General features: G+C 33.0%; 1 protein-coding gene across 1 annotated transcript in view; it reads right to left on the minus strand.

Annotated features, from left to right (window-relative positions):
- Positions 1-15,942, minus strand: part of LOC136968147 (uncharacterized) — a 55,590-nt gene that overhangs the window by 13,746 nt on the left and 25,902 nt on the right. Inside the window, exon 2 of the mRNA XM_067262107.1 lies at positions 8,177-8,269. Within this exon, the coding sequence (XP_067118208.1) occupies positions 8,177-8,269 (93 nt within the window). The remainder of the gene's footprint in view (positions 1-8,176; positions 8,270-15,942) is intronic.

Here is a 15,942-nt window from a genome sequence, read left to right on the forward strand (position 1 = left end):
GACCATGTTGTAGAACTTCATGTACTGCAGTAGGCACTATCTGATCCATATAATTGTAATATGGGATGCTCACCACCACTTTGTGTTGCTTGCACATGGAATGTAGCAACTATTGAAATTTGCTGTCTAATTTCTTTTGTAGAAGTTTTGTTGCTCTGGCCACTATGCTCTGTATTTTGCCCAACTGATCATAAAGTGTAGCTGGGTCACAGCTGTTGTTAAATTGCAGATGCACTGCATAGAGGTTAAGCTTGTTTTCTGCAAGGAACCTTTGTTTCTAATTAGTTTTGCAAGAAGCGTTTTTTCCCACACTTGGAAGAGTCTCTCATAGACATGGAGAAAATTCCCTATACTTAAGTAAAATGCACTTAGGAACAACATTATGTGTTCTGCACTTTAAAAGAAACCATAGTTGGGCATGTAGTTTCTGCCACTGTTTCTTTAATTTCAGCATGCTGTAGAAGAGGTTTTTCCACAGTTTCCATTTCTTAATATAGTCTAGTATGCTATTCACGCCAAGTAATATCAATAAGAAGTAGAACTCACTGTGTGTGGCATTACCAAATACTTTCCTTCTGAGCAATTTTCGACGAATGTATTTTCCGTTGTCTTCAGGCAAATAAGAGATTTTTATATCGAATATGAACGATGAAAAGTGCAACACCCATTAAAATATGGTATAATATAGTCCAAGAAAAATTTCCATATAGGTAGAATACATGACAGAATAATGATGATATGTTTCTGGTGTATGCTTATGGTTATTATACAGATAGTAACCATTAAGAATCAGGTTAAAAATATTTTATTTGAAAAGCTCTGGACAGATTACTGTAAACAACTAATTGAATTACATCGTTTATAGTAGCAACGATACCAGGAAAACAAAGTGTCCTGTCCGTATACAATGCTCCCATTGTTCTAAGAGAACAAAACAAATGAAATTTTATTTGTGTAAAAACTGAAAACATGTCAGATATAACAGATTTTCCAGAAAAACTTTTGTTGCATAATCATATTTATTTGTGATCTAACAATTTGTGAACATAACACTGTCATGATAAAAAGATGACAAGTTTAAGTTTAAACAAATATATTTTATTTTTAAACTCTGACTACATTTTGAATTTTCAGCTTAATCTCGAGTAATGTTTCATTAGATTTCAATAGTTCATGTTAAGAACATTTGCATTTATCTAAAAGCTAAGTGATTCTGATATATGTATACTTTGTAAAGAAAAATAAATAAAATTTGTTAAACTTTGGATTATGAATTCCATAACTAGTATCATTTACTTTAAATGAAAAACTTCTTAAGAAAGTATGGTCATTTTTACAAAAAAAAACAAACTAACAAAATGCATTTACTATATTTTCAAGATTATTCATTTAAAAAAACTTTCAAATCAAGTACTGTACAAGTAGCTTATCTGAAAATTTTGCAACTTGCACTTTATTATGAAGTACTTGAATAGTTTTTCCTTTATCCAAAGTTATTTTTTTTGAAAACATAAAACATCTATGTGCTGCAGAAGTATATGCTTCCGTCACAATTCTTCCCAAAAGTATTGATGACACATGAAACATGTTGCCAGTCACTCTTTTCCAATTCATTTCTATATATCAATCCATGTTTTAATCAATCTTATAAGATATTTATACTTATGTCTATCAAACAGAATATGCTTTAATTAAATAAAATCATTATTGGTTAAAATATAGGGACTAGGCTTGTACATTAAAAACTGGTAAGTTTCCAGCATTGCCCTCTCTACACAATAATGCTTCAAAAAACTAACTTAAAAAATCTATTAAAAACTAACTGTCAATTTTTCATATGTTTGTCCTCTACAGCAAAATGGGAACTGAACAATCAATTAAAAAGGTTCCATGAAAGAACATAAAATGGAACATATAGAAACATGACTATCACAAATCAGAATAGGAGAAAAATAAAACATTTATTATTGTCATATCTATACCCAACTCGTACCACCTTATATAAGCAGCCTTGTTTAAAAGAATCTAACTAACGTTTTCGATCGTGTTTAACGACCTTCTTCAGGTTAGAACATCGAAAAAATCGAACATAAGAACGTTTAGCAGTAACGGCCGCTCGTTTGGAACGTTTTAAGAAGAACATTTAAATAGGATGGCATGCGCCATCTCTACGTCGATGAGTATTAAATAATACGATACAGGAGAATAATGTAAAGATAGATAACAAACAGTGAACAATAATAATAAAAAATATATGCCTCGTGGGGATATTGAAAATAAAATACTAACAGAATATGGTGCGTGCTGAACATCTCATATACCGAGGGAAGGGTAGGGGCTGTGCGGAGACTGACCGGCGGGTTCAGCGTAAGCTTCTGCAAATCCGCCTTTCTGGCGTTTACGTGTCGCCTGAGCGCCAGGCCGTAGATATTTTACTAGCCTCTCGGAAGTTTATGGATTGCCCTTTCTGGCTAGCTTTGTAGATATGCCATGCCTCTGTATACCGTAGGTGCTTTATGTTACGAACTGTTTGTATTAGTTTTGCTTGGGCCCATTCGGCTTGGACTTCCTGGGGATCTGCTAGGACATAAGTCGCCAGCGCTGTGCAAGGCTGTTCGTTTCTTATGTTTCTTTGATGTTCCGCTAGCCTTTCCTTGAGTGATCTTCTGGTGGAACCAATGTAAAATAATTTATTCTGCCTCCGTGCGTCCATAATCGGGATTTTGTAAACTCCCGGGAGGGAATTAGTGTCCGGGGGATCTTTATCAGCTCTTAATAGTTGGTATATAGTGGGACTCCTTTTGTATATTATTCTTTTGTTTGTAGCATTTCCTATGCGTCTATATATGCTGCTCAGTGCCGCTCTATAGTCCATCAACGTAAACTCCTCTGTGTTTAGGAGGTTTCTCTTCTTAGTGTGTGTCGTGGTGAGGCTAGTGATGGCTTTGTGACTGATCCCGTGCTTCTTAGCTAGCTTCATGATGTAATTCATCTCCTTATTTTCGTCTTGGGTGCTACTGCAGTGTGTGTGTGCTCGAGCGGCGAGCGCTCTGAATGCTGCGAGTTTATACGCTGGCGGGTCGTGCGAGTTCCATGGGATGAATATCGGGTTGTAAGTGGGCTTTCTGTATACTTTAGTGTGGAAAACTCCTTGGCTATCCAGCTGTATAGATAAATCTAGGAAATGTATAAATTTATCATTTTCTTGTTCGAGTTTGATCTCGAGGCTGAATTTGTTTTCGTTTATTTTACATTGGTGCCACCAGAAGATCACTCAAGGAAAGGCTAGCGGAACATCAAAGAAACATAAGAAACGAACAGCCTTGCACAGCGCTGGCGACTTATGTCCTAGCAGATCCCCAGGAAGTCCAAGCCGAATGGGCCCAAGCAAGACTAATACAAACAGTTCGTAACATAAAGCACCTACGGTATACAGAGGCATGGCATATCTACAAAGCTAGCCAGAAAGGGCAATCCATAAACTTCCGAGAGGCTAGTAAAATATCTACAGCCTGCCGCTCAGGCGACACGTAAACGCCAGAAAGGCGGATTTGCAGAAGCTTACGCTGAACCCGCCGGTCAGTCTCCGCACAGCCCCTACCCTTCCCTCGGTATATGAGATGTTCAGCACGCACCATATTCTGTTAGTATTTTATTTTCAATATCCCCACGAGGCATATATTTTTTATTATTATTGTTCACTGTTTGTTATCTATCTTTACATTATTCTCCTGTATCGTATTATTTAATACTCATCGACGTAGAGATGGCGCATGCCATCCTATTTAAATGTTCTTCTTAAAACGTTCCAAACGAGCGGCCGTTACTGCTAAACGTTCTTATGTTCGATTTTTTCGATGTTCTAACCTGAAGAAGGTCGTTAAACACGATCGAAAACGTTAGTTAGATTCTTTTAAACAAGGCTGCTTATATAAGGTGGTACGAGTTGGGTATTGATAAGTCACGCAGTCAAAGATGAGCTATTGTCATATCTCTACACATTGTATATTAATCACTGCAGGTTGTCCATTTGGTGTAAAAACATCAAAGTACACATTTCAATGAGTAAGTCCTTCACAGACCACCTGTGGCACCTTATCGGATTTTGTTAAAACTTATCCATATGTATGAAATGATGAGATGAAACCTTTTCATTCTAGCAAAAAACACAAATAAACTGTATGCTTACATTTCCAAGAATACTAAGTAATTACAGGGGTTGACAATTTTCTAGATTTGTATGGTCTTCCTTGTCATTCAGATGGCCCTATTTAGGCACATCTTTCTGACTTTACAAAGTAAAGATTGTCATGTCATTCTTCTGGATTCGACTTCCACCTGGCAGCGAATCGCTACTTTCTAGATTTGTCTTTATAAGTTTAAAGAATCAATTTATAAAGACAAATACTTTTATCATTATACACCAAACAGGATAAACACTTTTCAAGCACACCCCTGCATTGCAATTTGTGAACAACTCATTCCAGGGGTTTATCCATCCAGGTAGGTAGATACTTCTTAAGAACTAAGTGGCTTACCAGATTTACTTATGTCCCTAATGCAGTTTTAGTAAGTTTGCAGTATAACACTTTTACTTAGTGTCCTTTTGCGTCTTCTGCTAGTATTTCACATGGCATTTGAATTTTTGTTATGAAAACATCTTAGCAATTGTATTTCCAGTTTTCCAGAAGAAAAGGGTGATCCATCTTCAATATATTCACTGTAGACATAGAATTTATTTGCAAGGTAAGCATTCATATGAATTTATGATCATATTGACAGTTACTTATCTGCCTATATAATCTACTAGTTAGTTTAGTACTATGACAAACTTTGAATATAAAATTATAAATTTTTTTAACAGATCTATTATCATGGAATTTTCACTGACACAGAAAATAAATAAAGTTTACTATACCAAGGATATGAATATACCAAGCATAGGGAAAACAGGAGTGGAGTGATACTTTGTCATCAAATGCAGGGCATTCTTGAAGACACAGGAAGAAAATATCATTGGAGAGGTCCCACAACAATGCCATGATTCTAATCCTCAAAAAGCACAGGCAAACATTTTAAAGGCTACGATGAAGCAAGACATGAAGGTAGTTGGAGCAACTCCGAGGAATGTTATGAAAATATTTTATAAAAAGTGAATAAGAATGTTTTGGAACACTTACCAAAGCAATCCTCACTCATACAAAGTCTTTTTAAACATAAAGAACCTACTTATATTTCCAAATCAGCTACAATTGATTTTCCTATCCCAGAGAAACATGCTGACCTCATTTTGTGTATGAGAGCTGATGATCCAGAAAGAATACTGGCAATTGGGAAGGATGATCTGCTCCCAGAATTAGACAAGAATGTCATTTATGGAGATGGAACATTTAATAAAGCACCTAGCATGTTTTATCAGCTGTATACATGTGTGACCGGAGAGTCGGCACCTCTTTGATGCCCTATCAGGACTGACACCACCGTCGTAACGGACACGGAAGCCGCAGCGGTTTAAAGACTGGTCACGCGAGCGGTCGCGTTATAGAGCGATCGGATCCAGGATGTAGGGAGAAACAACACACTGGAAGTGACTTTCATGGAAACTTCATTAACAGAAACAAGTTTATTGACTCAGAACCTTAACTACATTAACAAAGGAAAGAGGAAAGGCCTAATATCGCGTTATTTTGAGAGAGAGAGTGTACATAGGTTTGCGTGGCAATAAATACCTGGTCTTGAGTGTTCCGGACAATGAATCCTATACACGAGGCATTAGTCTAATAGGGGAGTGAATCGATGAGTTTAGTCCTATAGATGAATTGGATCCTATAGACAAGATTTATCCAAAGAGGTTGAGGTTAATCCTATAGACAAGATTATCCAATGAGTTGAGTTTTATCCTCAGGAATTGAAGCACTTAGCGGAGGAACTCTTGTCCAGCTTAGATCCGAGCGACCACTGACAATTTTTATGTAAAGTTACCGAGGTACCCAACGTTAGGTTAAGAGGTGGTGGGAAAGTGTTCCTTTAGTGTCTGAGAACCAAACAGATGTTTCTCTCTCAGGTGCAAAAGTTGACAGTTAGTCGATAGGTAGTTGACAAAAAGGCGACAAACTATGATGTCATGATATAATACGATATATGAAATAAGTTGAAGGCCAACAATTCAGATCCTTACACATGGCATGCTAAAATTGGCAATTCATATACTCCATGTATTTATTTTCTTTTTCGAAAAAAAATATGGATAAATATAACAGAATATTTATCATATTGCAACAATTGGTGCCCAATATAACACGACAAAAGATTCTGCTGGACTTTGAAAAAGCATGTATGTCTGCTGCTCAAGTTGCTTTTCCACAGCAGAAGTAAAATAATGCTACTTTTACCTTTGCCAGAGTGTTATTTAGGAAGATCAACAGCGTTGGCTTAAAGGAAGTGTAAGAGTCTAATATTGATGTGAAGCTGACACTGAAGTCCCTACCTGCTCTCTCCTTTGTGCCAATACCAGATGTAATAACTGTCTTTGACCAACTAGCTGCTACATTTCCAGATGAGGACAACTACAGTGAAGTTCTCACATATTTCATCTCAAACTACATCAAAGCAGTTGTAGAAAGATCACCTCTTTCCAATTAGAATATGGAATCATTTTGAGGTTGCTGCTGAGAGATGTCCTATAACTACAAATTGTTGTGAAGGTTTTCACAATGCCTTAAACTCATTGTTTCATTGTAGTCACCCAAGCATTTAGAATCTATTAAATGGATTAATATGAAATATAGCTTGCCAGCAATTATTATTATCCAATGCCATATAGGTCATTCAGAAGTCAGAAAAAAAGATGTATGTGCCCTTAGTAATCAAGTGGCAATAGTTGTGCAAGAATATCAAAATTAAGAAGATAAATTAAGGTTTTTATGCCGAATGGCCAACCTACAATGATTAATTATATATATATTTCTTTTATATTTTGTTTTATATAGATATTTTATTAATAAATAGATATGACATTTAAATAACCCCACAAAACCTTCAAAAATACCAGCACAATAATATGTTTAAAATAAATACATTGAGACAATAGATATGACAAATATAAATGTTATATTTTTGCCATGTTGTTTCTTCCGATTAACAATTCAATACATCACTGGATGTATTCTAAGTTTAAAATTCTATTTAATTTTTTTCTCCTTTGTTTCTTCTATTTCTCTTATTTTATAATTGCATTTACAATGAATTACTAATAGAAAGGAAACAAAGAAAATGAGAAAAAATATTTGTAATAATACCTTCAAAACTCTATGCTAATAAGCATTGTAATAAGAACAAATTTCATAAAAACGGTATATACAGAGACATGGAAAACTGTTTAAAATAGGAATCTGTTTCATATTCTCAAATGCATTAATTTACTCTTACTGGGATACAAAACTAAACTTCTTTTTAAATATACATCTAAGAAGTTACTGATAACAAAATAAAACAACTTTTAAATGTAACACTTATTTTCCATAAAGTTGATTACTTAAACTTTAAAAGTTTTTTAAACAAATTAAAGTGAATTTGCATTCCTGAAGTAATTACTGTGTTACATTTGCATTGTCATTTCAGAGTTACAGAGTACACACCACAGCTGTGAAGTTGGTACAAAAACACTTTAGTTCTGACTCCCTTATTTATATATCAATATAGGATATAAATAATAAATTATTATTTGTAAAGTAAGATATTTTACCATAAATTACTTGTATTACAACTTAAATTTATTAGGAATCACTTAGTCCATTTTTATTAACTCCAGTAACTCAAAAATTGCTTCCAACTCTGACTCTACAGCACTGGTGTACAGATTTTATTTCAGTTCCAGCAATTTTTTAAATTTGCAAGTTATATGTCACCAAGAATTATCACCATGAAAATACAGTATGTGAATTCGTGAGAAATATACTCCAAGAAAATTATGTAACTCTAAAGTGGTTAATTGCCATAAAATATTAAATCCATTCTTATTAAAGTAAAGTAAACCGTTGATTACAGAATTAAATTTTATTTAATGATACAAAAAAAAATTTATATAATTTAATTTTCATAATTTTTTACAATTATGTAAATAAGATGATCACTTATTTTACAAAGTCAATTTATATTTAAAATTAACTTTACTCACTTCTACTGTGACTCCATTTGCTGGATTCAGCAGTTCCCGAATTTCTTTGACCTCATCTTCAGCAATATTACTGAAGTCTAGAAACTCAAAACCCTGTAAATAAAAAAATATTCTGTCAAATAATCTGAAGAAAATTACAAAATTCATATTATTATTATTTTAAAATGTCTGTTGTGTAAGAAGATTGCATGTGCAGGAGTGTAGTAATATAATATAAATTAAAACATAATTTAAAAAGTAATTTAAATTTTCAATTCTCCAGCAACTCAAATTTAAGATTAATATCAACTAAATCAATCAATTCTACCATAAAATTACTACTACTGAAAATTAAAATAATAATGATAAACATTTCTGAAATTACACATATCTTTATCTACGAAGATTAAACAATGAAAAAAAATTAAACAAAGTAGTCACCTCTGACTGACTGTTTTTATCAATATAAAATGAAACATTAACACACCCTAAATTCTTTAATATTTGTTCTAAATCAGCACAAATGCAATCAACTGAAAAAACAATTCAAATTTGTTACATTATGAGATATAATTAAAACTACATATTAAAAATATTAAACTGTAAATCGCCGATAATAAAAAATAAAACAATTAAAAACTAAGTAATTAAATAATTACAATCTAAAAACAAATTTTCTAAACATTAACATCCAATTTTACAAAATTTTTATTAAAATTCCTTATTTTTCTTATTTAGAATAAGTCATATAACATTATACAAACTCCGGAAGAAAATCTTTTAAAAACAAAAATACTTTCAGTTATTGAAATAGTGACCCCGAGACACGAATAGGTTAGAGTAGTGCTTCTCAAAACTAGATGACATGAGATCTGTTTAGCAGGAAGTAAAACATTTAAATATATTTTACAAATTTTTAATTTTTAATAACTTCAATTTAAATACAAAATAATCACAATAAAAATAAAAATTTGTTTCTTATAAATTAAATGCTAATTATCCTCGACATTAATAAACAGTGTAACGTTAGGCAAACATTGACTGTACGTTGGCTTAGAAAGTACTGTCTAACTTAATGGCTTAGAAAGTACTGTCTAACTTAATGGCTTAGAAAGTATAAAGCAGAAATGTTAATTATTTTCAACCAAATTATCTATTGCAAATGTTATTTCAAACTTGGATTTTACTCAATTAAATAAATCTACACTTTTCATGGGTCCAGCATAATGTTTAATTCTGTAAAAACATTTTTGATCCCTTTAAGAGATCTTCTTCTGAAAGGTGTAGATTTATTTAATTGAATATTATACAGTTCCAGTAGGCATTTCCTATGTCTTGGATTTTATAATGATCAGTGGCAAATTTTTTCCTATTTATTAAATATAAGCTTATACTCTTCAATTTGTTTAATTTGTACCTTGTTTACTGTATGCCTAAACAGGCTAAGACCTTATTTTATTTCACTTTAAATAAACTTTACTTTCTCTCTTCTAAACTGCAATATTTGTAAACAAAACAAAATACACTCACAATCATTAAAAAAAAAATTCATCCGATGAACGAAGTGATAATACATATACATCGCACTAATCTTATACAGTTTTGCAATTAATTTTTGAAGTGTAACACTAACGTTTTTGATCCACCATAGGGACTTCTTCAGGTGGAGTTCTATAAAACAAAAATTTTTTTGGTATGATCCGAGTTTGATTTAGCTTCCAATTATAATCATTTCAATTTCAAATGCTTCTATTTTCAATTTATTTTTTAAAAGTTTTAAATTTCAAAAATGTGCACCTGTGCCGCTGTTATAGCACTGGGTCATGAATACCCTGCTATGCTCTCAAGATTTGTTTTTCGTCCTTAAAATTGATTGACAAGCCTTGGCAGTCTACTTTAAAAATCTCTAATGCCTCCAGACTCCGTAGTTGGTTTATATCACAAGTTTGCCAGATCATTGTCGCTTGATGTAGTTCAGGTGTAATGCCATTTTCATTGGCATATATAGCTAATGTGGTAGTGCTTTTCCTCTCTTCAATATCTGTTTTGTGTTCACGGAAGTGTTGTTTTGAGTGATCTTTTTGTAGATCTGAGTATACCAGATATGTTGACAAGATTTTTATAATTTGGCAAGATAAATCCATCATTCTAGACTTCTTACAGGCAATCAACCACAATCCCTTTTGCCTAGTACTCTGTCTTGAACAGGACAACGCCCACTCCATTCATTTCCTGGACCTCCAGATCACTAACAAACTGGAACGCCTGTCTACTCAGGTCTACAGGAAACCCACCCACCTCCATACCTTCATCCCAGCCTCATCCCACAATCCTTTCACTTTCAAAATGGCAACTTTCACAGCCTTAATATGGAGAGCATTTTCCCATTCATCTAGCAAACAGGAAAGAGAAAAGAAGCTTCATACTATCACCAAATATGCCACCCAGCATGGCTACTCCCCGTACACTATTAGGGGACTAATCCACAATTTTTCCAACATCACTTTCATCCAGCTAAATAAACCCTCTCAAGAAGAAACAAAGTTCAACACTGTCACCTACAACAAGCCCCTTGCCACATTTTACATAGAAACTGCATGAGGAAACAGATGTTGTTTGGCTTTTTGCAGAAGTCTAACTGTTGCCGCTCACCTCCACAATGCCAAAGACCGTCTCAACAAGAACCACCTGCCAGGCATATATAGTATCCCCAATATTGACCATTGTTACAACAGCCACATACAATACATAGACGCTATGTCTTACGCATTACATATCTGTCTCAAAGAACATCAAACAGCTATCAAAAAAAATTTACCAATAAGGCTTCGGCCAGCTACGCATCCAACCAAAGCATCCAGATAATTTTCATGAGATGCACCTCTTACATAACAAATCTAAACCATATGTCCCTAAACATCTGGAACAAGAGGAAATTTGCATGGCCACCTGCCATAACTCAGCCATAAACTATCGTGACTTTGACTCCTTCCCCACTAAATGAAAGTCTTTCTACGAAATGTAAACTCCATTTCCCCTCCACCCTCCTCTCTTCTCACGTCATACACCCCTCCCCCTACACACGTGTTCCACATCCATTGCATTCCATTTTGAAAATACAGTAGAGAGTCGTTAATCCGAATCAATTGGGGACAGGGGTTGTTCAGATTAGTGATTTGTTCAGATAACCGATTATGTACGAAAAAATATATTAACCTGTCCGATGTTCAAATTTTTCTCCGTTGCATGTCGCTTCGTGTTGAATTTTCGTCGATTTTAAGCCTAACGAAAATTTTTATAATAATAGTCAAGGCTGTTGTATCGTTAAAAATTATTTCTTTGTTTTGTACAAACAAAATAAATATATTGAAGAATATAAAAACATGAAAATTATACTTTAGAAGTAAATCTAGTATCAAAAACGTTCGATTCAGCACGACACAGTCTGAGTGAAAATCGTTCGAATAACCGACGATTCGGATTACCGGAGTTCGGATTAACAACTCTCTACTGTATAGGTGTTGAAGATCATCCATAACAGTGATCAAAGACATTAGTCCATATTCCATCAATAAAGAGAATACTGGAATTGATTTTTTTTATGGTTACATAGTCCATTTTTAATTTTACTTTCATAGTTGTATTATGCATAATGAAATTGCTAATGAACAGAAATAAATGTCAAATGGCTGCATGGCTAAGTTGTCAGATTACTGCTCTGAAAAACCTGGAAAACAAATCTAAACAGAATTTTCCTGCAAAAGATTCCTGAAATTTGTTTCCGGGAATTTTTTGGGAATAGTCTGTTCCAGATACGTCAGGTCCTGTCTATCTCCACCAGCTGCAACATAGGCTTGGCCAAGCCCATCATGGGTTTTTCTTTTTAAATTTAGACTGGGCACTATAAGAGGGCCTAAAAAACCCTGTTAGTGCCCAAAGGATGGAAAGTGTAAAAAGAAATAATGGAAATAACTGTTTTCTTTGTAAATATAGTAAAACAGGTAAGTGAACTTTACAGGTATAACTTTGCAAATATATATATATTTATTGACAAGTTTTAACTAGTGTTTTAACTTGTCTTTTGTTATAAACTAAATTTAAAAAAATCTATTAATGATATCTTACATTTACAACAAATGTAACATAAATTATACTTTTAATTAGAGAGTCAATATTTAAAAAATTAAGAAATTCTAAATGAGCATTTATCATGTTATAACTGTTGATAATACAATGTAAGTACAACACAGCATAATTCTTTTGCATTTACTGTATACATTTTGTGCTTTGCACACTTTATATCTACTCTATATCCACATTCTACATATTGAAAGCAAAATGTTCAGTCAATGCCAACCAAAACTGAAACCAACACTTTAAAAATAAGTGCTATAAATAGACTCAACTGACTGCCTGGATGAAATATAACCAATTCAATCAGAACAGACTACTTTATCATATCAACACTTCATAAATTATTATGTTTCAATTGATTTGATTTTAATTTAAATTAATTAATTAATTTTATTTTTAACTTTTGTTTTTGTTTCGGTTTCAGTATAAAGGCCAGAGTTTTAATTTTTTTAAATTTAATCATCATTTTTAGTTTTAATTAACTGGCTATCTGGTTACATATAAATACAAACAAATACCCAGTACACCAATACTTCTTCCAAAGATGAGCTGGACATACCAGCTTATCGGATTTTCTGGCATAGCAGATGGAGTGTTAACAGAATTACACTGTATTTTGTAAATCAACCATCATCGATTCTTTAATATCTTCAATATTTACTTATTTCACTGTTAGTATTATGATAAGTTAACTGGCTTTCATCATCACTCTTACAATTGTATTATTCTACTCAGTTATAACTGGAAAAGATTTTTTGTAGTACTAAAGAAAATATTCCTCATAATCTGAATTCCTATACTGAACCAATTTATAAGTCCCAGAAAGAGAACTTCAGTATGAGAATGATGTTTTAAGAAGTGGTTCAGAATGAGATATGAAAAATACACATCAAACTCATGCCACAGAGCAAATCACCCAGACTGTCCTAAATTTTAACTTGTGAAAACACAAAGTTATTTGTCTAGAAGTAACAAGCACACTGCAGCTGCATAGCACACATTAACTTAAAAATACACGAAACAAAAAGCTCTAACTTTATACCAGTGAAACTGAACATGTTGAATGGTCTATAACAGGGATGGCCAACAAGTCAATCGCAATTGATCGCTTCGACTGATCGATCAATCGTTCGGTCAATTTTGGTCAATCGTTCGCAATGTCTTGATTTAATGTGTTACACTTGTAACCGAATGCAACACGTAAACATAATGCGCAAATGCAACTGTAGTGATATCGAACCTCCGCGTCCTCCGAGTTGTGGTTTTGTCAGTCCATGTGCAATCCATTTGAGTATAGTTGTAAAAAGAGAATAAGAAATGTATACAAAGGGTCATAAAACCAAAAAAAAAAAAAAGGCGGGAAGAGGGACAGAGAGAGAGGAAGGGTGAAGTGGTGGTCCCCAAAAGTGATAACGTTGAGTTACATTTTAAATAGAAAAATATTGAAAGTACCTTTTCTTTATGTTTTAAATTAAATTGTGGCTTTTCTTACCTATCTATTTACTTGATAAGTAAACGTTCTCCGCAACAGACCTCTAAATAGTTTAGACTATTTTCTTAATTTTCTAGAAAAATATTTAATTCAATACTTATTGTTGTATTTCTTTTGCATTTTAGTATACCCATGAACATGAGTAGTAAACCAAAAAAATCAAAAACTTATCATTTCAATGAAGAATGGGAACTCGATTACTTTTTTACAATGGTGAATGATAAATGTCATTGTTTAATATGCCTTACTTCGATAGCCATTGCTAAAAAGGGTAATCTGGAGAGACATTTTTTAGCTTTACATAACAAGTATCAAACAGATTATCCACCAAATTCCGAACTGAGAAAACATAAAGTTAGAAGTCTTAAAACTCAATTAACAAATCAACAAAATGTTTTCAAAAAGCCAACATTGAAGTCACAAGCAGTAACTACTGGATCATTTAAAGTAAGCTACCTCTTAGCAAAAAACTGTAAACCATTTTCTGACGGTGAATTTGTAAAGAAAATTTTTTTGGAAATGTCAGATTCACTTTTTAACGATTTTAAGAACAAGAGTGAAATTATTGCTGCAATTCAAGATCTACAACTGTCTCAAAACACTGTGATGCGACAAATTGAGAAGATGAGTGGAAATGTAAAAGAACAGTTATATAACGATATTAATAGATGTTCTTGTTTTTCCCTTCAATGTGATGAATCGACAGATATAAGTGATACAGCACAATTACCTGTTTTCATTCGTATGGTTTTTAAGGATTTTACATGTAAAGAAGAATTGTTGGGTATGATTTCTTTGAAAGAAAGGACTAGAGGTGTAGATATATTCAAAGCCTTTAAAAACTTGCTCAATGATTTGAAAGTACCACTTTTTAAATTAGTTTCAATAACAACGAATGGTGCAGCTGCAATGATAAGTCGCATAAATGGATTTATAACCCTATGTCAAAATGAAGATAAATTCCCAGCCTTTTTGAGCTACCACTGCATAATTCACCAGCAAGTGTTAGCCAGCAAGAGACTAAACACAAAAGAGGTAATGGATATAGCGTTTAAAACTGTTAATTCAATTCAAGGAAGTTCCCTCGAACAGCGTCTCTTCCAACTGCAGCTTGACGAAGGTCAACCTGAATTATTACTACAACAGATTTTAGATGGCTAAGCAGAGATAAATTTCTGCAACGATTTTGTGATTTATTGCCTGAAATAATAGATTTTCTTCATGAGCAAGGTGGAAAATGTGAAAATATAAATGATGAAACTTGGCTTAGTGACTTAGCATTTCTTACCGATTTTACTTCAATATTAAGTCATTTAAATTTAGAATTACAAGGTAAAAATAAAACAGTAATTGATATGATCAGTTGCATAGATGCCTATAAAACAAAATTTATTTTGCTAATAGAAGATCTGCAACAAAATAATCTGAATCATTTTCTAAATATGGCGGATAACATACAAAAACATAAAAATATTAATTATAAGATCGACAAATACATCACGGAAATCCAAAAAGTAATTGAAGATTTTGAGATAAGATTCCAAGATTTTGAAAAAATTAAAGAAATTGTGGAATTTATATCTTTTCCTTTTAAAAAAAGATTTAAGTGTGAAACGCATTAGCCAAAAAATTTCAGACATATTTCATATGGAGTAAAAGGCATTAGAAAATGAAATTATAATTTTACAAACTGATTTAATCATACAAGCCAGAAAATCTGAAGAAAATTTTTAGAAATACGTCAAATGAGAAAAATATCCCAGTATCCCTAAATGTAGCGAATATATTTATTCTTGTTTTGGATCTACGTATCTGTGTGAATCGGCATTTTCATACTTAAAGTTAACGAAGACTAAACAACATTCCGTCCTGACTGATTCCCACACTGAAGACTCATTACTATCATCTTTGTCAGGATATACACCTAATTATGATTTCTTGGTTAGAGACATGCAAACTCAGTCCTCTCATTAATGTTAAGGTAATAAAATAAATTCTAAATGTGTCTTTATCTGTAGCTAATTTGAATTAATAAATATTGTTAATAATTACTCATGTTGTTTTAATTCTCTTAGAAGTGAGTCTTTTGGCCCATTAAATAATTAGGTTAAAGTTTACCTAGGGAACCCCAATGGCCGCGCTTCCGGTAATCTCGACGGCA

Source organism: Centruroides vittatus, unplaced genomic scaffold (assembly GCF_030686945.1).
Source record: "Centruroides vittatus isolate TY-2023 unplaced genomic scaffold, ASM3068694v2 contig_1401, whole genome shotgun sequence".
NCBI classification, from domain to species: Eukaryota; Metazoa; Arthropoda; class Arachnida; order Scorpiones; family Buthidae; genus Centruroides; species Centruroides vittatus.